General features: G+C 36.4%; 1 protein-coding gene across 3 annotated transcripts in view; it reads left to right on the plus strand.

Annotated features, from left to right (window-relative positions):
• CNTLN (centlein) overlaps positions 1–22,828 on the plus strand; it is a 315,203-nt gene extending 292,375 nt beyond the window's left edge. For 2 of the 3 annotated variants that reach the window (XM_043566783.1, XM_043566781.1), the window contains exons 24-26: positions 6,694–6,879; positions 9,579–9,656; positions 20,618–22,828. In XM_043566783.1, coding sequence (XP_043422718.1) covers positions 6,694–6,879; positions 9,579–9,656; positions 20,618–20,719 — 366 coding nt within the window. In that variant the 3' untranslated portion in view covers positions 20,720–22,828. The remainder of the gene's footprint in view (positions 1–6,693; positions 6,880–9,578; positions 9,657–20,617) is intronic. The other variant, XR_006295095.1, reaches the window with a different exon arrangement.
• Positions 22,829–25,056: the final 2,228 nt, after the last annotated feature.

Below are 25,056 nucleotides of genomic sequence, written 5' to 3' on the forward strand. Positions count from 1 at the left end.
CATTAAAAAATTGTTTTAATATTGGTATGAGTTTAAAATGTTAATCATTTCTTCTAAAAGGGATAAGTTTAAGGTAGAATTAAATGTAAGAATTTAAGGAAAGTATGATGAGACATAGGAGCAGATGAACTTAGGCAGATGAACTGCCAACTTGCTAGTTGGCAGAAAAGCAAAGAAGTAAAAGAAAATAAGTTATCTCAGAAAAAATATATATTGTTGGTTTCATAAGAATGTGTGTGTATGTCAATAATTGGTGTGTGGCTGTGGGAGGAATTGCCTAGGAAGGGACATCAGAGAAATTTTTGGAGTATGAAGATGTTTTATATCTTGAGCAGGGTAGTGGCTACATACATGCATACAATTCTCAAAGCTCATTAAACGAAACACTTAAAATGCATGCACTATTTCACTTATTATGTCTAAGTTTAGAAATAAAATGTATTGGGGGAAAAGGATTTATGAAGCATGTGACAGAGATTCAACATATGTATAATTGGGGTCTTCAAGGAGGAAAACAAATCATGGAACGGAACAAATATTGAAGTTGTAATTCAGCAACAATTTCCAGAAATAAAGACTTATAAGAACATAAAATGAACCAGGGAAAATTGATCTTAAATGTGTCGTACCATAGGCGTGTTTTAGTAAAGCTTCTGGATGGGAAAAAAAGAAAGAAGAGCCAAGTAAAAAGTTCGTGTCGTGTATAAAGGGGAAAAAACAAAGATGAGACAACTCTGTAGCTCCAGAGCTCCCAATAAGCTGGCATGAAGCCTCTGCAGGAACTGCAGTGCACTTCACTTTTTCCCAGTCCTGCTTCCTGAAGCTTCTTACAGCTGTTGTTTCTACAAAAAACCTCCCACACGCAAATTTTCATCTCAGATTCTGCGTCCAGGTGATCTGACCTGAGATGTACCACAAAGGAAACCTTAATTAATTCTGAGAGGTAGAAATAGTTACAGATAACTTTCTCTGGGAGTAATGCAATAAAACTAATCAATTACAAAACCTGAAAACAGAGGTCACTATGACCTCAGTATTTAAAAGAAAAAAATTCTTGGGTCAAGTAGATAAATGTGAACAAATTACAGAATATCCCTAAAAGAATAACATTCTGGAATGATCAGAACCCACGGGATGGCTAAAACAGTGCTCAAAAAAATTATAACTGTACATATTTACATTAATAAACAGGAAGAAATGACAATAAACAGCTCCAGTACTAATAACTAGAATCTAAAGATTAAAATAGAAATTAATGAATTAGAAATGTACAATTAATAAGTGAACAAGAGTTGTTTTTAAAAAAGAAAAAGCATGGGGTGCCTGAGTGGCTCAGTCATGTAAGTGTCCCACTTTAGCTCAGGTAATGATCTCGTGGTTCACGAGTTTGAGCCCCTCGTGGGGCTCTGTCCGGCTTAGAGCCTGGAGCCTGCTTTGGATTCTGTGGCTTCCTCTCTCTGTGCCCCTCCCCTACTCTCTCTCTCTCTCTCTCTCTCTCTGTCTCTCAAAATAAATAAATAAATAAACATTTGAAAAGAAAAAGTAATAAAATAGATGGACTTGGTGTTACCTTACCTAATTAAGAAAAAAGAAAGTAAAACTATGTGAAACAAGTGATAAATAACAGTAGCCACAGACTCGGGGGGTGGGGGGTATCATGGCAGGCTACTTAGCTCAACTACATGCAAATAAATTTGAAAGCCTGGATGAAATGGAAAGTTTTCTAGGAAAATATAATGTTCCAAATTTTGCTCTAGAACAAAGAGAATACTAAAACCAAGTTGTCAGAAAGGTACCTTCTTACCTTCCCTTTCAGTAAATACTAAGTAAGCCAAATTCAGACAAGTGCTACTACAGTAAAGAACAGATCAATTTAATCTCATCAAAACTACTGTAGCACATGGAAAGAGAAAGGTACCTCCAAATTTTTTTTAAAAAGACTGCACACACTGGGTGTTATATGTAAGTGATGAATTACTAAATTCTATTGCTGAAGTCATTATTACACTATTTGTTGACTAACTTGGATTTAAATTAAAAAAAAGAATTGGATGCTTAACTGACTGAGCCACATAGGCGCCCCCTTGATTAACTATTTTTCAAGTTGTTTTTTAAAGAAAATTATTTTGTGTGGATTATTTTTAGAATTTGATGAATAAATTACACCATTATAGATTGTTACAAAAAAAAAAGACTGCATAAAACTAAAAGAAATCAATCTCACGTTAATGTAGAAATCCTATGATAAAATGTTGGCAAAAAGAGGTCAACAGCACATAAAAAAATAATATAGCACACCAACTGGAGTTTATTCCAGAAATGCAAGGATAATTCAAATCCAAGAAAATTACTAATAATCCTATTAATAGCTTTATGATGGGAAATCATGATAGTTTATATGGATGGTAAAATGGGCTTAAGACAATTTGATATTTTTATAAGAAATAAAGGGGCGCCTGGGTGGCTCAGTCAGTTAAGCGGCCGACTTCGGCTCAGGTCATGATCTCGAGGTCCGTGAGTTCGAGCCCTGCGTCCGGCTCTGTGCTGACAGCTCAGAGCCTGGAGCCTGTTTCAGATTCTGTGTCTCCCTCTCTCTGACCCTCCCCTGTTCATGCTCTGTCTCTCCCTCTCTCTCAAAAATAAATAAAACGTTTAAAAAACATTAAAAAAAAAGAAATAAAAATGAGTAGAAAACTATTAAATTACATATTATAGATTAATATATTAAAATATATTTCTTAACATTAAAATATGGCTCTCATCTCAAAGCTGGCATAGTATTTCCTAAGAAGTGAAAGGACTGTCACTAAAGTTAGGAAGAAGTCAAGCATGTCCATCAGTGCCGGATTCCAGCTCCAGCAGGTCCAGGGGTTCCCAAAGGATGAACGGCATCGCGAAAGTAACAAATGGACCCAGACCACAGACGTGTGTTAGACTGGCCGCTTTATTGTGGCAAGCATGGCATTATATTTGTTAGCAATTTCCTTATAACGTGTGTCATCTATGTTTTCTGGCATTACCTGATTCTAAAGATGTTCCTTTGTGTAATCACCCATTAAGGAACAACATAGTTATTTTCTTGTAACGTTCCCTCCTGCCCTTTCAAGGTCATCTAGCTCTCAACACCTCAAGGGGAACGTTTACAGGGATGTGACTTTTTAATTGTTCCTTTGAACCATTTGCAGTACAGGGAACAAAAGTATTCACTTTGGTCTGGGGTGCAGGGAGGGAGCCAAGAGGGCCCTGGGAACCCACGCCTTATGTGCTCCCAGAGAGACAATGTATACCTAGGAACTAATGAACCATTCTGTACCTTAACCCACCAGGTCCAGTTGTCATCTGGAATGCCTCCTGGGGGTCAAATGGGCCTAGGGGTTGGAGTAACTTGTATCCGTATATACATTATTTTGTTGCCAGAGTGGGGATTTCGAACCCATTTGTCCCCCTCCTTGGCTGAGAAATATATGGGGCTGTCCTTCCTTTAGGGAGAGGAGTCTTTATAGGGGGTGGCAAGGGCTGGCTGCATGATTTCCTTGCGGAATCTTCTTTCTTTCCCCAGTGGTTCTTTTCCCGGGGGGCCTGTCATGGGCAATTCCCCAACCGGCAAATCCCCAGGTGCTTTCACTGGGAGGGGGGCTGTCCTGACCAGCGCTAAGGCCAAATTACATAAAAGCAGGAGTCCAAGAAGCTTCACTTTCGGTGGGCCGCCATGCAGTGCTGATCCGTCCACCACCCGGGCCCTGCCATCAGGCTGGTTGGAGAGCTTGGCTTCTGGCACATCAGTGCTACTATTTAATACTGTTTGGGAGGAACTTAACTGATGGAATCAGAAAAGAAATTAGAGGTGTAATATTTGGAAAATAAGAGATAAAATTATCAATATTTGAAGATACGATTCAATCCCTAGAAACTGAGGAGCTGAAAAATTATAACAAGTAAGAAGCTTCAGTAAGCTAAATATATGTCAACAATATTTATATATACAAGCAACAGTCAGTATTAGAAGCAGCCCCCAATCAGGTCATGATCTCAGGGTTCGTGGGTTTGAACCCCACATTGGGCTCTGTGCTGACAGTGTGGAGCCTACTTGAGATTCTCTCTCTTTCCTTCTCTTTTTGCCCCCCCACTCACACTTTCCCTCTCTCTCAAAAATAAATAAACTTTTAAAAAAAGAAGCAGCCCCCCAAAAATAAAATGCTCAGGAATAAGCTAGATCTACAAAGAGAAAACTTAAAAATGATTCTAAGAAATGCAAATAAAGATTTAATTGGGAAGGAACTCCATGGTCTTCAATTAGGAAGACTCAAACATGTTAAAATGTTAGCCTGATCCAGATGAAATGTAACATGATTGAAATAAAATTACCAGTAAGATTTGGTTTTTAAGGGGAGGGAAACTAGACAATGTTCCATATGGAAAACCAAACAAGCAAAAATTACCAAGAAAAATCTGCAAAAGAAGGGTAATGAGAGGGAAATAGCCTGCCAAATGTTAACATTTATTATAAAGCCTCACTAGCTTACATATGTTCTAACACTTCACTAATAAAAAGAGAGATGGAACGGAACAGAAAGTCCAAAAACTGACCGAAACACACAGGAGTTCACTGGGAGGAAGGTGACCTTTCTAATGAATGGTTGTGGGACAACTGAGTATGATTTTATGTAGCAATTTCAGAATGATGACCAATGGGTAACAAATTAAAAATTGAAAAATGAAAACTTAAAAGTAGCAGAAAACGTCATGGTTAGAAAATGCATTTATATATGTCTCATTGTGGAGAATGCTTTTTGAAGTAACACACTAAATTCAAAAGTGAGAAAGAAAGGAAAAGAACCATTGAGTATATTAAAAATAAGAAATATTTTTCCTTGGCATGAAACACTAATTACTGTGAAAAGAAAAATACAAAGAATGAAAAAATTCACATATGTACAATAGATAAATATAATATCCCCAATATATAAATGATTCCTGTAAATCACTAAGAAAAACAGAAAAAAATGAGAAAAGAAATATAATATTTCTTAAGGCTGATGTTCAACTTTTTTTTTTTCATAAGGGAAATGAAACTTACACATACAGTGAAAAAACAAGCTATGGCAAAATCCCACATTGGTGTTTTGCTAATGGTATGCAGAAACAAGTACTTTTTTTTTTAAGTTTATTTATTTATTTTCAGAGAGGCAGAGACAGCATGAGCAGGGGAGGGGCAGAGAGAGGGAGAGAGAATCCCAAGCAGGCTCTGTGTTTTCAGCGCAGCTCCTGATCCAGGGATTGAACTCACCAACGGTGAGATCATGACGTGAGCTGAGGTCAAGAGTCCCACACTCAAATGACTGAGCCACCCAGGAGCCCCTCTTTTAATGTTTATTTGTTTTTGAGAGAGAGAGAGACAGAGCACGAGCTGGGGAGGGGCAGGGAAGGGGATGGACAGAGGATCAGAAGCAGGCTCCACACTGACAGCAGAGAGCCCAATATGAGACTTGAACTCATAAACTGTGCGATCATGACCTGAGCCAAAGTTGGACGCTTAACCAGTTGAGCCACCCAGGTGCCCCACAAATACTTTCATATGTTCTTTATAGAGGTATATCTTGGTACTGTCTTGGAGGGTGGGGACATTAACGGTTTTCAGAATTACAGTTAGACACACCCATTGGTCCAGCAATTTCTCTTCCATGGATATATCCTAGAGATGCAAAATGTATACATGAGCACTGTTATTTATTGCAACATTGCTTGAGCTGGCATAAGATTGAAAAACCCAAACAGCGGTGCCTAGATGGCTCAGTTGGTTAAGCTCAGAGCCTGGAGCCTGCTTTAGATTCTGTGTCTCCTGTTCTCTCTGCCCCTCCCCAGCTCTCACTTGCACGCTCTCTCTCTCTCTCTCTCTCTCAAAAATAAATAAACTTTAAAAAAGAAAAACAACCCAAACATCTGGCTAGGCTGCTCTCAGTTCACGAAGCCGGGCACCCGAGGTCCAGAACTCTGTCTACCCAGAGTAAGGGGTGTCCTTTTCTCATGCTTGGGTAGGTATGGTATAGACTCCATTGATTCATTTCTGAAAAGGAGAACTTAAAGACTTGTGAAGTAGTCCCATGGTTTTGGATTTGGTTTTTTTTTTATTTTATTTTATCTTTATTGTTGTCTTTCCCACAAATATTTCAACTGCATTTGTACTCAACTTGCTTTGATCAAGTCCTTGCAAAGGATTTCTGATCCAGTTTTAATAAAATAGAAATAGGTTTCTTTCTGTAGCCATATTTCACCAGTTTATGTAATAATTAAATTAATAATATAATTAATCTGTTACAATGAATATACACACATTCAGCAATAAACAAACAACAATTGGCATCAGCTCTGTGGGCAGGAGTAGTTGTGCTCTGGCATGATGAAAAGTAGCCTGCCTGATGCAAGAGCTCACCAACCAGGATATCAGTTCGTAAACCTGAAAGAGGGATTGGAGAGTTTGGTTAATCCAGCAAGTTGTTTGAGTGTTCATTTAAGAGAGCTTTTATTACATACAGACAATAAGTAAAGAGCAATCTATTGTGTTCCAAAATAAATAAAATCAGAGTAATCCTAATAAGCAATGATTTGCTGATATCCTTATATTTTTATATTATGACTGCTTTGTCTTCATTTATGACTTCCATATGAGCCCACATTCTTTCCAATGTGTTGCAGGCTTTGGTCAAGGAATTACAAAATGATGTCTATGAAATAAGGCAACAAATCAGAGAGCGTAAAAAAATGCAGAAAAACAGGGACGCTTGCAGAACTTCAACCCATAAAGCCCAGACGTTGGCAGCTTCTATTCTCAACATTTCACGGTCAGATCTAGAGGAAATATTAGATACAGAAGATGAAATGGTAAGGTCATTTAAATATTTATTAATCAAGGGCTCTTTACACATTGAGCTTAAGCAAATACTTTTATTTGTTTTATAATTCTTAGAATTTAATCTTTAATATAATATTAATGAAGGTAAGCTTGACAATGTACTAGTGAAAGTTACATCAAGGGTATTAACCAACTCAGAAAACCTTTAGAAAAATTTAACTGTAATACAGAAATAAGCCAGTATGTAGAACCTTTAGACCTGCTTCTTTGTTATTCAAGTCCTTTCCTGTCACTTCCATTTAATTTAGTTAATCATATATCTTATAAGATACTATTTTTAACTAAGCCAGTTTGAATGGATTTAGTTAAGGTGGGTCATCGTTGATTTGAGGACCTTTCCTCCGATGTGAGTAAAAATAGTAAATCTATTGGCTTTCCTAGACAAATTCAAAATTACTGTTGATGAAGTTAAAGAAAAATATATTTATGGCTTTAAATTGGCTAAAGTACTCCTGTCTGAGTGAATTGATATGCATACAGATATGAGTCTTCAGTAGCAATTCTGTACCCCTGGGGAGGCCACTGCATTTTTAAACATAGTTGTTTCCTCGTTGACAATAGAAGCTCATCCTATACATAGTCTTCTATGAGACCTGAGGATGATAATCCTGTTCTACTATTAAGTCTCTGAACTTTAATGCATGAATACTAGACTTTATTGTTTGCAAACATTTAAAGAGATGACAGCACTAGTAGCTTCCCAATACATATTTGCTCAATGAATAACTAAAATGGTAGACGTGAATAGTTGTATGAGAACATCCTCCAGCACCCCTGTCAGCTTCTCAAAAAACTTCTGGAGAAAAAAAAATTCTGGAGCAGAGCAGATCTACAATTTGCAAACTGCAAAAACTGCAGTTTTTAAACTTCCAGGAATTCTTAGAAAAGAGGTCAACCTACGAAATTATTTTCATCCCATGGGTGAACAGGATAGTGAACTATCAGTTTCCCCTTTTTTAGCACCTATGCCACAATGCCCATGACTTCTACACTTTGAATTCACTTTGTGAATTCTGAACTTTGAAGGACGGAGCATTATCAAATATAGTATCAAATACAAGACACACAAGAAATAATAGTGTCTCTGGCAAAGGTGTTAACTATACATTATTATAGACTTTAATTAATATTTGTTGATTGACAATGAGAATCCTAACAGAAAATTAGGATTGAGTCCTCCACTGTTGCCTAAGAGCTTTAAAACAAGCAGATTTCCAAAAGCCCTCATGTATGTGTGTATTTGTGTGTGCATGTGTGTGCATACACACAGATAAATGTTCTGGAAGACAGACCCATCGGCTTTGTGTGGTCTCAAAAGATGCCCTCTCTGGGCTTACAAATTAGGAAAAAGTACCCTCTCTGAATGGACAAGTTAGAAAAAAGTTTTCCCTTTGAGTATATGAATTAGATCTCTCTTTATAGTCCCAAAGAGTAGCTGGCACATTTCTGTGAAGAAATAGTACCCCAGCCTCTGCCTCTGGGCAGATGTATTCTAGAGCCAGAACGTACAGCACTGAAGTTTGCATATCACATAACCTTCAGTGCAAGTCCCCCTGGAAGAAAAAGGACACTAGTACAAACACCCTGTTCTAGGAGGATCAGTGCACCTTGATACATTTACTAGGTTTAATTATAGATCAGAGCTTAGTTAGATCCCTGCGTCTTTTCAGAGGTCTAGAGAGTTGACTGGACTTGTCCAAGCAGAGCCCAAACCAGCTGACTTATATTCTTTAAGCTACACTGAATTCTAGCAAATTCATGTAAAAATTGATACTCCATATGAAGTGCCTAGTGGGATACCTGGCATACAGTAAATTTCAACAAATGTTAGTTTCCCAAAAACCTTTCCCTTTTTGAAAAGTCCGTCTTTTTGTAAACTGAATCATGATTTTATTTTATTTTATTTTGAATCATGATTTTAACTGAATAATCAACAGCACATATGAATGCATTATACTTTCAGAAATATATTACCTCGATAATTGAAAGGTTGAAATATTTAGGCACTTACAACACTGTTAGGTTGAAGAGCCCCTTGCTTATCAGTCAGTTATTGGATATTTTAAATAAGTAAGCATTTAAATACCCCAGTGGCATGCCACGTCCTATTTTGTTTTTACCTGTAACAATTACTCCTTAATTATCTATTGACAAGTCATATTGTTTCAGTATAAGGTTTTATGTTATCTTACAAGAGTCCCTTGTAAATGATTATTTTATATAGCTCTGTCTTTTTATTAAGTTTATTTACTTATTTAAGTAATCCCTACACCTAATGTGGGACTTGAACCCATGATGCCAAGATCAAGCGTCACAAGCCAGGCAGCCAGCCAGGCACCTCTGTACAGCTCTGTCTTATTTTTTGCTTGATTTTAATCGCTTTTACCTCCACCTCAGTCTCTACCTTGAGCTCCACTGTGAAGGCAGAAATAAAATATTCCTGAATTGTATTGTGAAATAGAGAGATAGAGCTTTATCTTCTGCATGTCAGTATTTATAAAGTATTATTAAGAGCACAGATTTGCATATTCCCTCCTCTGGAGGGACAGGCTGGTCTTTGTTGAATTCTATTCTGCCAGTATCTCTCTAAATTTATTTAGTTACCTGACAGTATGATCAAGTTCATGTACTTACAATTAACACCAGTCTTTTGATTTTCTTCATTTAGGAAATAGAAAGGACGAAGATAGATGCAGAAAATGATCGGGAATGGCTGTTGTACATTCAGAAACTTCTTGAAGGACAGGTATTTCGTTTTTCTGCTTCATGTATTAAAACTTCTCAAAAAAACATTTCAAGCCTTACATTTTTACTCGATGTCTAACTTTTTGCAAATAGTTACACATTATTTACTTCTGTTAGGTAAAGAAGTATTCCAATAGGTAGACAGGAAAGTTAACCCTCTATTTGTACTTTTGGACTTAACAAATGAAACAAATGCCTTGGGAAGAGCCAACATAGGTCTTAGCAAATGCATTAATTAAATTATTGAGTCAGCCTCTATGCTAGCTACACTGAAAAGGATCCGTTCTCTCAGCCCTCTTAGGAAAAGAGATTCTTTATTATGTGTCTTTAAAGTTAGTAGTTGATATGGACACCTGAGGAGTTCATGGGTTTCAGTGACCTTTTACTATGGACCTGTTTCCAGTCAATTCATGTTTTCCTCACAGCCAGACAGCTGTTTATTACTGTGTCTTCCCGCATTCTCTACAATATTTTCTACTGAGACCTCGAGCAGCTTGTTAGTGGGAAGTAAATATTGATTTGGCATCCTGTCAATGCAGGAAGAATGAAAAAATTTCCACCAGAGGCCCCTCAAACATTTTCCTATCGACATTTTCTGGGCCGAGTGGAAAGCTGCATAGAGGATGACAAGGCCAAGACGAGTTGAAATCCCTGAGGGGTCCATTGAGACGGCTGCTGTGACCTGTGTGATACTTTTTCTTTCCTTTCAAGTATTTTTTTAATACACATAGAGTCTGCTGGGATGTGCCCCTCTTGTAAGTGATCAAGGGCAGTTTATTGGCAGGTGAGAGCCCTGCTTTTCTAGTCATAGCCAGCTTTTGTTTTGACATCACCAACAGCATGTAATGTATTCGAAAAGTTTTTCATTAGAGTTCTTTTTGCTTAACCTAATTGTCTGTTTTAAAAATGAACCAAGGATAAAAAGAGCTAAAATGTGTTTTTCAAAATAGCAAAAAATATACACATCCATTACTGTCCTGTGATTTTTGGAGAGCCATTATAAATGTTTCTGTGTAAAGATTAAAAATAAAAGCAGTTTTAAACACATTTATTTTACATTTATATGAACAAACAACAGCATCTATACTTCTGGAAAAGTCAAGGATAAGTAAATAATACATGAACTACTCATATTCTTAGTGTCAGTCTTATATATTTTTGAAATGTTATCTGGAATCACTTCCATAGTAACAGAAGGTGATTGGCAATCTTTGCTTAAAGTTCTTCAAGTGCAGACAATGTCTTCTACAGTGACAACTTGCTTTTGAGAAGAAAGGCCATTTCTTAATGAATGTTGCGTGCCCAGCACCCAGCCCAGTGGCCAGCACATCAAAGGAGTTCAGTAATGAGTGTGACAGGTTATATATTTAGGCTTGAAAAATGATAAAAAATAAACTCTTAAATGAATTTTTTAATGTTCAATTTGTAAACATGGCTCTTTAATATGGAGCTTTCATCGTCAGTTATGGACATAAAAAAAAATAGATCCACATGCGTAAATCTTTATTAAATTTTTCTAAAGCTGTATTGACACCAGACCTGCTTTTTTGACTCACCTTTGTAGATGTACATGCACACATTCTACATTATCTGGATGTATACTTATGCCGCTTAGTCGGTGCAAAAAAAATCCTGTGGAAAATGGCATTAGACCGCTTAATACTGCAGTTTGATGTAGTGCCTTTTTGTGCCACTGAGCCTGGACTCTGGAATATAATTGCCTGGCAGTATTGATTTAATTGCCCAGGTTTATTTGTGGACTCCTAATTATTGACTGGAGGTAAATTTAATGGAGCAGCCTTTATGAACACTGGGAAAGCGCCTCTGTTGCCGTTATACATAATGAACTGCATCATGTGCCTTTAGATCATTTTTCAAGCTAATTTTATTCCACTGTGACAGTATGAAAACATTTAAAAAGTCAAAGACTTTTTATTTTTATTACTGACATAGGTGGTTTTGCTGATGTCTTTGAATTTTGTGAGAAAAAAATAGTGACTTGATTGGTTGCACTTGAATGTCACTTCATAATTACACCCAAGAGAAAAATCTATAAAATAGAAAACATCTTTTTTTTTAGCCTACTTTTCTTCTCTCTACGTTCCAGCAATTACATTTGTCCTGAATTTTAGAAAAGGTTTTCTTTGTCCGACAATTTTTTTTGAGGCTGTTATGCCTCTAAAAGTGTATGTATGTTCATTCCTACATTTGCTTAGTACAATATACAGTTCTGTGTGTCTGAGGTTACGTGATTGTCAAGCTGTGGAATAATTGAGCACATTTCCTTAAAAAAATAATTAATTTAATATTGATATTTGGTTATTAGAATATTTTGAAGATGAAATTATTGGAAAACTTCTCTTTTATGTCCTCTGTGTTGGGTGCTGTAAGGGAATTCTCGGATCAGAGGAGTCAGTCTGGCCCTGTGGTTTTACCTTTTGTTTAAGAATTAAGCCACAAAATGATTTTCTTTCAAAGAAAATTTTCTCTGCATTCATTTGGTGTAAATTTGTATTCATATAATGCTTGCCACAAAATAAAAAGCTGTTCCGCCATGTGGCAATATGGGACTATACAACAATATAATGCCTACTACTGCTGCTAGCCAGAAGTGCATGACAACTGAAAAGCCTGAAACCTTAACTTTTCTTTATTTAAGGCAGAGTGCAAATATATGGCCTCTTTGCTTCAAGTAGTCCTGGTGCAATTGGTAATTTTATGTGTAATCATATCTGCACCTAACTTTTGTTCCTACAGATTTCTAGCAATAAAAATTACACTAGAAAATCTTTCTAATATCTACTGTTATTCTTACAGCATAGCTGCCATTTAATTTCTTTGAACATTTTTACTTGTATTAATTCATCTTTCTTTCATTATTACATTTTTAAAAACTTGCAATCTATGGCAGAGAAAAGCAAACAAATTAATGATTATAATAGGATGGGAGAACCCTTCCAAATTAGTTCTTCTGTAGTTCAGAGGGTGGGAGAAAAAAAACAGAGATAGAAAAAGTAGGCTGAGACCAAACTATAAAAGCGGTGAGCAAGAAAGAGATATGATCAGAGTTGTGTTTTATAAAGATGCTTGAGATCAGCACATAGTAGGTCTGTAGGGAGAGAGACTGGGAGCAGGAAGATAATTTAGGCAAAGGGCAATGAGGGTCTGCATGTGCCATTGCCATAAAAATGGAAAGAATGAGATAGATGTGACCCACATTATAGCGATTGAATCAATAGCAGTAATGAGATTAGATAGAGTCAGAAAGCAGAAACCATAGATGGGTGAGTTTAATACCCCACATAAAGAGAAAGATGATGATACCTCTAAGAGTTTGAGACACCAAAAGGTGTAGATCAGATGTGGTAGGGAGGAGATGTCAGTACTGAATCCATAGAAAGTGTAGTAGATGCATTCCATTAACAATATTCAAGGATTCAAGTGTTTTCATTAATTCAGCTAGCCTTCTCTCTGGCTTTTCTCAGTGAAATTTAACCATTTGTGAACACATTTCAAACTCTTACAACTCAACAACTAAAAGTAAAGAAACTGATTTGAATAGACATTTCTATAAGAAGATAAACAGATAGCTAATAAGGGCATGAAAAGATGCTCAACATCATTAACCATCAGGGAAATGGAACCCAAAAACTGAAATGAGGTACTGCCTCACACTGAGCAGGTTGGCTATCACGAAAAAGACAGACAATACTAAGGGTTGGTGAAGATGTGGAGAAATTAGAACCCTTATACATTGCTGCTGAGAATGTAAAATGATGCCACTCCTGAGGAAAAGAGTCTTTCACTTCTTCAGAAAGTTAAAAATAGAGATTATATGACCCAGCAGTTTCAACCTCTAGGCATATACCCACAATAAACGAAAACACATGTCCATACAAAAACTTCTACATGAATGTTCACAACAGCATTATTCATAATACCTCCAAAGTGGAAGCAACCCAGAGGTACATCAGCTGATGAATGGATTAATTTGGCGTATGTATACATGGACTATTATTCTGCCATAAAATGGAATGAAGTAGTAAATACATGCTACAACACAGCCCTATAACCTTTATGCTAAGTGAAAGAAACCACACACAAAAGGTCACATATAGTCTGACTGCATTCATATGAAATGTCCAGAATGGCAAATCTATATAAAGACAGAAAGTAGAGTGGTGGTTACCATGGAGATCGGGGTTGGGGCAGGCAGACAGGGAGTGGCTGCTAATGGGTACAGAGTTTCTTTTGAGGGTGATGGAAATGTTCTAGAATGAGATAGTGGCGATGGTGGCACAGCCTTGTGAATATATCAAAAACCAACGAATTCTATACTTTAAAGTGGTGAATTTTATGTTATGTGAACTATATAGTAATTTAAAAAATGTTCTCTTTAATATCAAAAGAGGAAAAAATACATTTATTAAAAAATATTTTTAATGTTTATTCATTTTTAATAGAGAGAGCACGCACAAGCAGGGTTGGGGCAGAGAGAGAGGGAGACACAGAATCTGAAGTAGGCTCCAGGCTCCAAGCCATCAACATGGACCCCAATGCAGGGCTTGAATCCAAGAACCACGGGATCATGACCTGAGCAGAAGTCAGACGCTTAACTGACTGAGCCACCCAGGTGCCCCCAGAAAAAAGAATACATTTAAAAATAAATTCCATAGGGGTTCCTAGGTGGCTCAGTCAGTTAAACATCCAACTCTTGATTTCAGCTCAGGTCATGGTCTCACAGTTTGAGAGATCGAGCCCTGCGTCAGGCTTCATGCTGAGCATGCAGCCTACTTAAGATTCTCTCCCTCTCCCTCTGACCCTTTCTAACTTGTTCTCTCTCTCTTCTCTCTCTCTCTCTAAAAAAAAAGTAAATTAAATAAATTTCTTATATCGCATATGCCATCTCCTCTACCATTAATTAGCAGAGATTGCCTTAAATGCATTTGAATTTGAACTTCTGTCTCCTGGTCATAATTATGAACAAATGAGATAAGTGATTTCCTTTCATTTGGCACATAAGGAGATGTCCCTCTGTTATGCTCTGACTGATACTTACCTTCTCACATATCCAAACTAGTAGTAGTCATTTATACTCTGCCTTCTGAGAGACAATTGTTTATTTGTTCTGCCCATTCTGATCCTCAATTTATAAAATTGTAATAAAGGTCATTTAACTTTGCCTTTAGGCCTTAATAATACGTGAAACAGTACTTTTTACTTGGGACTTTAAAAGGTAACAGAGAGTTAGTGGAGATAACACTGAACCTATACTATGGAATCCTTTAAAAAAAAAAAAACATGTACATAGTGCCTCCTACATTATTGTTTCAGGTTTAGGAGTACAGAAGTGAGCAGAGGAGACAAAAATCACCTCCTTTATGGAGTTTATGTTTCTGGGGGTGAAGGACAATAAAAGAGTTAAAATATATAAACTGTGAAATTTATTAAACAATTAAATTGAACAGAATTATGGGTATATATGTTAAAATATGTATACTTGTACAAAATAAATAATTACAGTTATAAATGCAATATGGTTCTTTACTAGGATTTGTATAAAAACCTTGAGCTGGGAATGACTAGAAAATGTGTCTTGATTTCATTTTGTTTTAGCCCTGTTCTTTATTATTTGCTAATCCTTCTCTGGATTTTATTCAGTCCATTTTAGTCCACTTTTTGGAGATCATTTTCTTGCATTGGGAGCATATAAAAAATTCTTTCTGCCTTCAGCTGTTGAGAATTTAAAGTACAGAATTTAATCAGTGGTTTTTCTTTAGCTTTAAATATCCCTGTTCCTATTAGATGCTTCAGATCTTGCAAATGCTGAAATTTAAAATGGCTCTTTCCCCAGTGCCCTCTCTGCAAAATATGCTTACCTTCTACAGAATCCTTGCAATATGGCAGTGAGAAGAGTTTTATAAATCTCCCTGGCTTTTGTAAATAGAGTAACTTCCAGGCTGAAGGTTAACTGAAAGTTTCTCCTTAGAACTCGGAACACATCTAGTCTGTTACTTTCTGTGTGGCACTTACAACACATGCAAGCACACGCAGGCACATTCACTCACCCCTGCTCACACACGTAAACCCACTCCCTCAGCCACCCACACAGCTTTCTTACATCTAGTGAAATAGCAAGAGTTCAAATTTCTCCATTCAGAGCCTTCCTGGGATTTTTTTTTAATTTAACAATGTTAAGCCTTCTTTCGTGTTTCCAGTAAAAGCAGGTACACTACATGAAATGAAATACATTTATTTTCAATAGGACTCAAGCTAGATTAAAGTCAATTTGTGTTTTAAAAGTGGTATCTTCTTGGTGGTAGTTTTCAAACCAAAAACAAGAATGAAAATGGTTAAAATGTTCATCTTGTTCTTTATATTTTTGTTAAAAGCACATTCCAGTTACTGCTCATGCTGTTAAGTTATCTATGTTTTATAGTCATGGACGTTAGGCTTGGTTATTTTTCCAATATAGCTCTCAAAGGTCTGCAACCATCATTCATGCCTTACCTTTATACAGAAACACTTAAATGAAACCACAACTTGCGAGTGTGAGTAATAAACTTGAGATTGTGTCAGTGGCATACAGCTCCTAGAGGCAAACATCTGTAGGTGTTTACATGTGAGATAAGCTGGAAATCTGTGTGAAATCAGGGGAAATTGCTCCCTAATAGAAGTCACCTTTTGCAACAGGGACAGCCCAAATGATTAGGAAGACCCACTTTAAGACCACACCACACACCAAGCAAAGCTCAGTTGTTCCGGTGTCCTAGTTAAATTTCCATACCAAGAAATCTCACACAGTATCAACTCTTCACCTGTCTCATCTTCTCCGTGATGTTGAAGTGTTCAAGCCTGTGGGACTCTGTATTGACATACCCAGGAGTATCCCTTCTCCTTTGTTATGCAAGAGAAAGAAAGAAATCATGCAGTCTTTCTGGACTTCATAGTCCCTGGCATATGCCATCGGAGATGAAACCCGAGGCAGCATAATTGTCGGGTTTGTTGTTTCAGATACATTTGATGGGGCAAGTGAGAAAGTATGGCTGCTGTTGTCCAGTCAGCTTGCTGCCACTTCAGTCCAACTCCAAAATCCTATCCATGAAAGAATAGTGGTGCTTTCTGTGTCTGAGGGAGTTCCCTCTAGAATGCATGTAGAGAGATTTTAATGTACTCTAAACACCCTGTGTGAGATAACCTTGCATTTCATCTAGGCTCCGGTCTCCTGGTCTTCTTAATGTTTTTAAAGCGTTTTGCTGTTAAAACAAATAAAAAACAGGGCAAACAAGCAGACCATGTGAATTTTTAAAGCATTTTCCAAGGCATTTTGTATTTTAAAGACAGTCTTAACTGCACCCAATCTATAGCTCTCTGTTGAGAATTGACGTTCATTTGATACTATAAGCTTTTGAAGAACTCTGTGAATCACAGTAGACTAAATTATGTCCCATCAGTCTTCAGGTTAACTGTAATTTATAAGATTTTTTAAATGTTTGTTTATTTATTTTGAGGTGGGGGGCAGAGAGAGAGTGAGAGAGAGAACACAGCCTCTCTCACAGAGAGAGAGTGAGAGAGAGAACATTAGCGACAGAGCCTAATACGGGGTTCCATCCCCATGTAGGGTTCGATCCCACAAACCATGAGATCATGACCTGAGCCAAAATTAAGAGTTCGAGGCTCAACTCACTGTGCCCCTGTAATTTGTAAGATTTAAGAATTAACAATAATCTGTAAATGATAAAAGTGATTATTCTCAGTTAGCTAAAATAGCCAGTGAACTTAAAAATCCCATTCTTAACCACTTTGAGAAAACAAGAATTTTCATTAATTCATCCTAGACTAAGCAGAGGTTTTTATCTGTATAGTCTATGAAAGAAGTTTGCCAAATAAAGAATAGTGCACACTTGGCAAGAGAAGCTATTTTTGAAACCAGTACTGCTGGTCCACTCGTTATTTGAGGATGTATTGAGTCTACTCCATGAATAAGGAACAATTTATAAAGTAGGAGGGACACGTGGTTAAAATTTTTTGGTTAACAGTTACTTTGAGTTATAGTGTTCATTTGTAAAAAATAAGTCATATTCATTTGAAAACAATAAGTATATTTTATGAAATGTTTTCTAATCTGACTTTTCCTTAGTCTTCTTCTAGGTTTGTTTCAATTACTAACAATTATATTATAAAATTACATTAATTTTGTATTTTATAAAATTACAGTTGATCCTTTCGAAAGGCCTCTTTGAGAGTCGGACTTACAGTTCCCAGGGAACAACAAGTCATAAAAAGCAAATAGAGTGAGCACTGTGTTTGGAGAAAGAAATTCAGAGTTGGTTTATGAAAAAGGAAATAGAAAGGTTGAATTAAAATAAACATCTCCAACTAGTAAGATATATGAATTTTAATTTAATATTATATAAAGACAGATAATAATGTCCTTCTGACCTATTTGCAGAGAAATAGAAGAACCTCTAAGGGCAGATAGATATGCACATACCGTGCATCATGATTAAAAGATTGATCACTTTTTGAAATCTATATGTGTTAGCCTCTATACAAAGCTTAAAAGAAGCTTACAATCCAATAAAACAGGATTGACAAACAGTCGTGTTTAACTGTGGGGCTTTTTGTTTTATTGGGAGCCAGAGGAAGAGAATAAAGTGAGTTGTCAGTAGTAAATTAGTAAATGGACCTCTTGTTCCACCTCGGAGGCTTCCTGGAAGAGAAATTCTTTGAGCTAGATTTTTTTAAGAGGAAGTGAAATTTCCAAGTACATGACATGTTGAAAACTGTTCAGATCACAAGATAAAAAGGTTTATGTTTAACTTGAAAGTGTAATATGCAAATAAGATGATTAATGTCAGTACATTGTGGCCTGGTGAAAGTACTGTGACATTATTACATAGGAAATTACAGAACCAGCATGTTTCCCAAAGTGTGTTCCATGGATTGCTAGTTCCTCATGATAAACAGACCATGAGAAGAGCATGGACAAATGAATTTAGAAACAGAGTATTACATTGCTTGGAGACTCACAGTGTCTGTTAATATCTTAAAGCTTCTAAGAGATCCTGAAATAGAGGAACTTTTTAAGGTTTGGTTTGTTTCCCAAACTTATTTGGTCAGAGGACCCTTTTTTCCCTTGAACAGCTTGAGGAAATTACATTTTATTTCCACCAGGAAACATCTTGTTTGTCTGCCTTTTTGATGGGGATGCATATGGTACTGATAGCCATGGCCAACATAAAGAAGGTTGCCTGATAGTTTTGTTATTATTTTGTATGTGCATTCCTTTAACATCTAATATTAATGCCCTGAGAATTTAAATTATCTAATTTATAAGACTGGAAGTTTTGCCAAATATGACTCTTTTCTGCATCCCAGAAGGGCAATCTGTCAAAGTAATGATTTGCTGTTAGTATCCTTACCTTGAAGAAGGGAGTCTAACATTCTTCCTTGCTTCTAAGATGCATTTTCCCCACATTTTCATATTTCTGACATTGCAATGCAAACACAGTGTTATATATTTAATGGGGTAGTAGGGGTTTTTTCTTTCCCAGAAAAAAGCTGTTTTTAATTCAATGCATGTATCTTCTATTCAAGTCTGTCTTCAGAACTAAAGAAATGTGATATTTTGGTATCTTGTGGTTTCTTCAGTAATAAGTTTCATGGAAGACCGTGTGTGAAGCTCCTGGCATTGACTTAGAAAAGGCAGTTTGTTACAAAGATGAGAAAGAAGTTAAACTAGAACCTTTTTGTTAGAAACTTGGGATCTGAGGCAATCCTATGGACCAGTTTTGGTCTTCGCTTCTCATTCGTGGCCTGCATAATCTGTTTGTCTGGCCTGTTGTTTCACTGCCACTGGCCAACCTTTTCTGTTTACTCCCAGTTCAAATTTGAAAAGGCCGTTCTGGTTGGTTGAGCGAATTATAATCACCCTAGCTGAGCACAGCCGAGCACCTCCTATAGTGGTCTTTGGTCAGGTGCTGATGATGGATGCTGCCTGTGGTTATCCTGGCACAAAAAAGGGCCTGATGGTACTTCCCTTGTGGGGAAGGGGACTGGGCATGGGAAGCATCCCCGTCAACATATTCAAGGAAACAAAAGTGGTATTTTGCTGGTTAATCAAAAGGGCAACTCCACGAAATGGCATAATGAATGTCTTAATTATTTTAAACCTCTTCTGTGAGACCAGACAGCTGGGAAGGAGACAAAAGGAAGTTGGTGGAGGTGTGGGGGTAATTGGAGACCCTTTTCCCTTTTCTTCTACTTACAGCCCAGACATGTATCCTACGACTCAGACTTCTACAGGAAACCCAGGGAAGCAGAGGGAACAATGAAACTTTACCAGAAAAGTTATATAAATTATGAAATTTAAAAATGTACTCTACATTTCATAAACTCAGCAGTTTGCAACATGTGTATTACACTTTGATGTGCCAAACTTTTCTATAACATCTTAATCAATGGGTATACTTTTGCCATTTTTTTTCGCTCTGAAATTTTACCCTACAACTCTTGAGGTGTTGGGCTCTCACACAGACAAGTGTATTGATAGTTCTCTCTCATTCTTTTATGAGTGATGAGCATACAGTACTCCTTCGGTGGGCCTGTGGGCCCTGGAGATGACTGTAACCTGCTATTGATCAGCTGATTGAAGATAAATGGCTCAGCTGCTTGTATTGCAGATTACATCATTAACATGGTCAGTAAACCATGAATTGTTCAATAAGGCGTTTATCTTTTTTCATTTTACTTCTGCTCTTTTATCATTTTTATTATAAAAGACAAAATTACCCACACTAACCAGGAAGATCAGTTGAAAAGAGACCCAGAAGGGTGCCATTATGGGTGCAAAGTTGCAGATAGCTGAGTTCTAATGGTTTAATGATATTTAGTGTATGTTTTTGAGCTGAAGAAAATATAGAGTTTTGATCATCTTTTTTTTGTGTGTTTCTCTTACAGCTTCCTTTTGCCTCATATTTGCTAGAAGCAGTACTGGAGAAAATAAATGAAAGAAAGAAACTAGTTGAAGGATATTTCACAATTATGAAAGATATTAGATGATATTATGATGAAGAACTTTTTTTCAAATGTGAAAACTTTTTGTGCGGTGGGACTGGAGAAATGCATTGCAATCCTGATACAGTATCTGCTCCAACTATCAATAGTCAGGTTCAATACCAAAATAAGAAGTCTCTGAAACTAATTAATTGCTGAACAAGTGAAACTAATTAAGTACACAGCCATTTTAAAGGAAATAGTGTAGCATTTGATTGTTGAATACAAATATTGCCACAAATCAATGCAAACTTAAAAATGATTTTCCTTCCAGTGCAGTAGAAGAAATTAGAACAAGCTTGGACACACAAATTGGCCTGAATATAAGAAGACAAAGGTGTAAACTGAGGACTTAATGTTTTAAGTTTTGTAAGAAACTAGACCATTTACATAAAACCAGTATAAAAGGCCTTAAATCATCCAATGAAGAGCAATTTGTTTTATTGGCAAATATAAAACGAAGCATCATATCTTAAGGATGAGAATTTAATGAAATAAATTGTGTGGTCCAATTATATCTGTTCTCAATATACTGGATTATGTAAGAGACACTGTATTTTCCTAGAACTACTTGGCAAAAATAAAAACATTTTCTCCTTTTCTCCCTTTCTTTTTTTAAATTCACAAGACTTTGTGTGGCCATCTAAATTAGCAAGGGACCACAAGCCCAGTGTATAAAATTAGGCTAGATCCAGCATAACTCCTACTGTGGTCAGCTAATTAAGTTCAAATTCCTGATGATGATATCATCTTTATTTAGATTTCCAAATACTCTTAACCCCTTTTCACCTCTTCTCTATATTCCTGCCACACATGACCTTTCTGGTTCCTCTAATTCACCAAACTTCTGCCTGCCTCCAGCCTTTACTCTTTTTCTTTTCTAGAATAGTCTGTACGTTTTTCTCATGACTGGCTCCTTCTCATCATTCAGGATCACCTTATCTGCTCCCTCAGGGACACATTCCCTGGCCATCTTACTACTTAATTTCCTTTATCACAGAAAATTGGCTATTTTACCTGTTCACTTATATGTCTTCATGTTATTTTCTCCTCCCCTTTCCCTTTAGAATACAGGTCCCCTGAGGTTAAGGCAGCGGTTGGCAAATTATGGCCCACAAGCCAAATCTGGACTGCCGCCTGTTTTTGTGCGGCCCACAAGCTAAGAATAATTTTTACATTATCAAATGGTTTAAAACAAAAAGAGAATATGTTTTATAGCATGTGAAGTTTATATGAAATTCAAATTTTAGTGTCCATCAATAAAGTTTTATTGGAACACAGTGATGGTCATTTATTTATGTATTGTTCATGGCTGCTTTCAAACTACAGTAGTGCAAGTGAGTATGCAGCCCAGACCATATGTGATGCTGTGGTCACTTTGCACTACTTAGCACACTACAAATCACAATGACACAATTCTAGGAAAATACAGTTACAACTTGACAGCATTTCAGATGCCACAATACTACTCTACTGCACTTTTTAAGAAAAATATATACCCATCATGTCAAAACAAGAAAAGAAGAGAAAAATGGCCGTCAGTGTGACATTTTTTACGGCATAGCAGAGTGTGGATTATCTTGCTATTGAATTAGACGGCAAAACATTGTGATTATTATACAGTGACAGTATACCTATGCTGAAAGAATGCACTGTATATGGACATTACTGAACCAAGTACTCATAACAGAATTTCCAACTCACAAGAAAACAATGGTAAGAAAATAAATTACAAGGTTTTTAATATAATATCTGATCACAGAAGAATTTTGTTACAAAGACAAAATGTGACTGAATTTCTATGCAGGCCTGAGGTCTTCCAGGAAGAAGGCAAGAGGAGTCAGACAGCAATGTTACCACAGAAGGAGTGGGACAAAGAAATTTGACAATGCTACCCCAATAACTTTAAGTATAGAGGAAAGGGGCCATCAACTAAAGACTGTAGGTGATCCCCAGACACTGGAAAAGTCAAGGAAATGGATTGTCCACCACAGAGACTCCAGGAAAAAAAACAAAAAACAAAAAAACAGCATTTGTTAACATCTTGACTTTAGCCTAATAAAACTGATTTTGCACATCCCCAGCTATTAGAATAAATTTTGCTTTTTTAAGCCATTAAGTTTGTGATAATTTGTAACTACAGCAATAGAAAATGAATACAGTTTTCTAAAATTCTGTTTAGAATTGTTTTATCTGTTTATGAGGGGTATTGGGCAGAAGATACAAAATCAAGGATGGTTCCATATTCAAACATCAATCAATGTAAGACACCATGTAAACAGGCTAAAGAGAAATATCACATGATTGTAAAATTTTACAAAAACATATGAAAAACTTCAATACCCCTGCACGAGAAAAGAAGAAACTCAAAACTAAGAACTTCCTCAATTTGATGGGATTGCAAAATGCCTACGGCTAACATTATACTTAATGATGGAAGATTGAACACTTTCCCCTAAGATCAGGAACAAGGCAAGGATGTCTACTCTCACCACTGTTATTCAACAAAATATTGAAAATCCAGGCCAGCATGGTAAGGCAAGAAAAGGGAATAAAAGGCCTACAGATTGGAAAGGAAGAAGTAAAGCTATCTCTTACATAAATAATTCCATACACGAATAAATGAACCTCAGAATTAATAAGTGACTTCTCAAGATACAAGATGAACATAGAAAAATTAATTGTATTTCTATATACTAGTGAACTAGTAATACATGTGTGGAAACCATAATTTAAAATACAATTCACAATTCCTCAAAAAGAAGAAAAAATAAATATTGAGGTATAAATCTAACAAAGCATGTCTAAGACTTGTATACTGAAAACTACAAACACTGATGAAAGAAGATTAAATAAATGGGGAGACATGCTGAGAGCATGAATTGGGATATTCAATATAGCAAAGATTCCAGTTGTCTCCAAATTGATATACAGGTTTAATACAATTCCCACAAACATCACAGCAAGATATTTTGAAAATAGAGACAAGAGTCTTCTAAAAAATTGTATGGAAAGGCAAAGGAAGAAGAGTAGCTACAAAGATTTAAGGAAAAATAAAGTGGGGGAAATCACTCTACCCAATTCTAAGATGTATTTTATAGCTACATTAAAAGTGTGGTATTGGCAGAGGAACAGACACCTTTTACCACCTGACCCTAATTAAAGCACTTTCAGCATATTTTTTAAAGCTTATTTATTAATTTTGAGAAGGGATGGGAGAGGGGCAGAGAGAAAGCATCCCAAACAGGCTCCGCCCTGTCAGCATGCAACGCGATGAGGGGCTTGAACTCATGAACCACAGGATTATGACCTAAGCTGAAGTCGTAATCAGACGCTTAACCAACTGAGCCATCCAGGAGCCCCTCAGCATATTTTGGGATGAGATTTAGTTAAGATAAAAACAATTTTTTAATGTAAGTGAAGTTTGCATTTTCCAATATCTTATCTTAGGTTACTACTACTCAATCTGAGGGCACACAAAAAAAAAAATCTTCCTGTTGCCTTGACAAATTTCTTTGGTTTGGGACCTAGCTTTTTTCTGGAGTTTTATCCCCACTGTAATGTTCCCTATCTTATACACCTGTCAACATCCTTTGTCTTATAAGGAATCCTCTCCATTCTTCCTATTGTACTAGTTCTGACACTGCTCATTAATTCAGTGTTGGGAGCAAGGTAGAAAAAGAAAAGTACATCCAGGGCATTTTCTTTTTCCTTTATTTTTATATAAATTTTAATTTTGAAATAGTGTAACATTCATAAGGAATTGCAAAAGTAGTATAGAGAATTCTTGAGTAGTCTTCATTCAGATTCCCTGAATAACACCTGACTTAATCATAACACATTGTCAGAATCAGGAAAATGACATTGGGACAGTATTATTAACTCAAATATAGACCATAAATGATTTTTACAAGTTTTCACATTCACTTCTTTTGGGGAGGGATAGTTTTATGAAATTTTGTCACACATGTAGATTATATAACTGTCAGCACAGGATACAGAGCTATTCCATCGACAGAATATTTCTCATGTTATTCCTTAGCATTCATATCCCCCTTCCGACGCTAAGGCCTGCAACTATTTTTTTTTGTTCTTCATCACTATAATTTTGTTACTTTGAGAATGTTATATAAATGGAAGCACAGAGTATATAGTTCTTTTCAGTCAGCATAAGCCCTTGAGATCCATATAAATTGTGTATATCCATAGTTTATTTCTTTTCATTGCTGAATAGCATCCCAGTATATGCATGTACCACAGCTGGTTTATTCATTTACCCATCAACAGATACATGTGATGATATACTGATTGATGGGCCAAGTAGTCAGGGACTTGGGAGGAAC

The sequence above is a fragment of the Prionailurus bengalensis genome, chromosome D4 (genome assembly GCF_016509475.1).
Source record: "Prionailurus bengalensis isolate Pbe53 chromosome D4, Fcat_Pben_1.1_paternal_pri, whole genome shotgun sequence".
Taxonomy (NCBI): domain Eukaryota; kingdom Metazoa; phylum Chordata; class Mammalia; order Carnivora; family Felidae; genus Prionailurus; species Prionailurus bengalensis.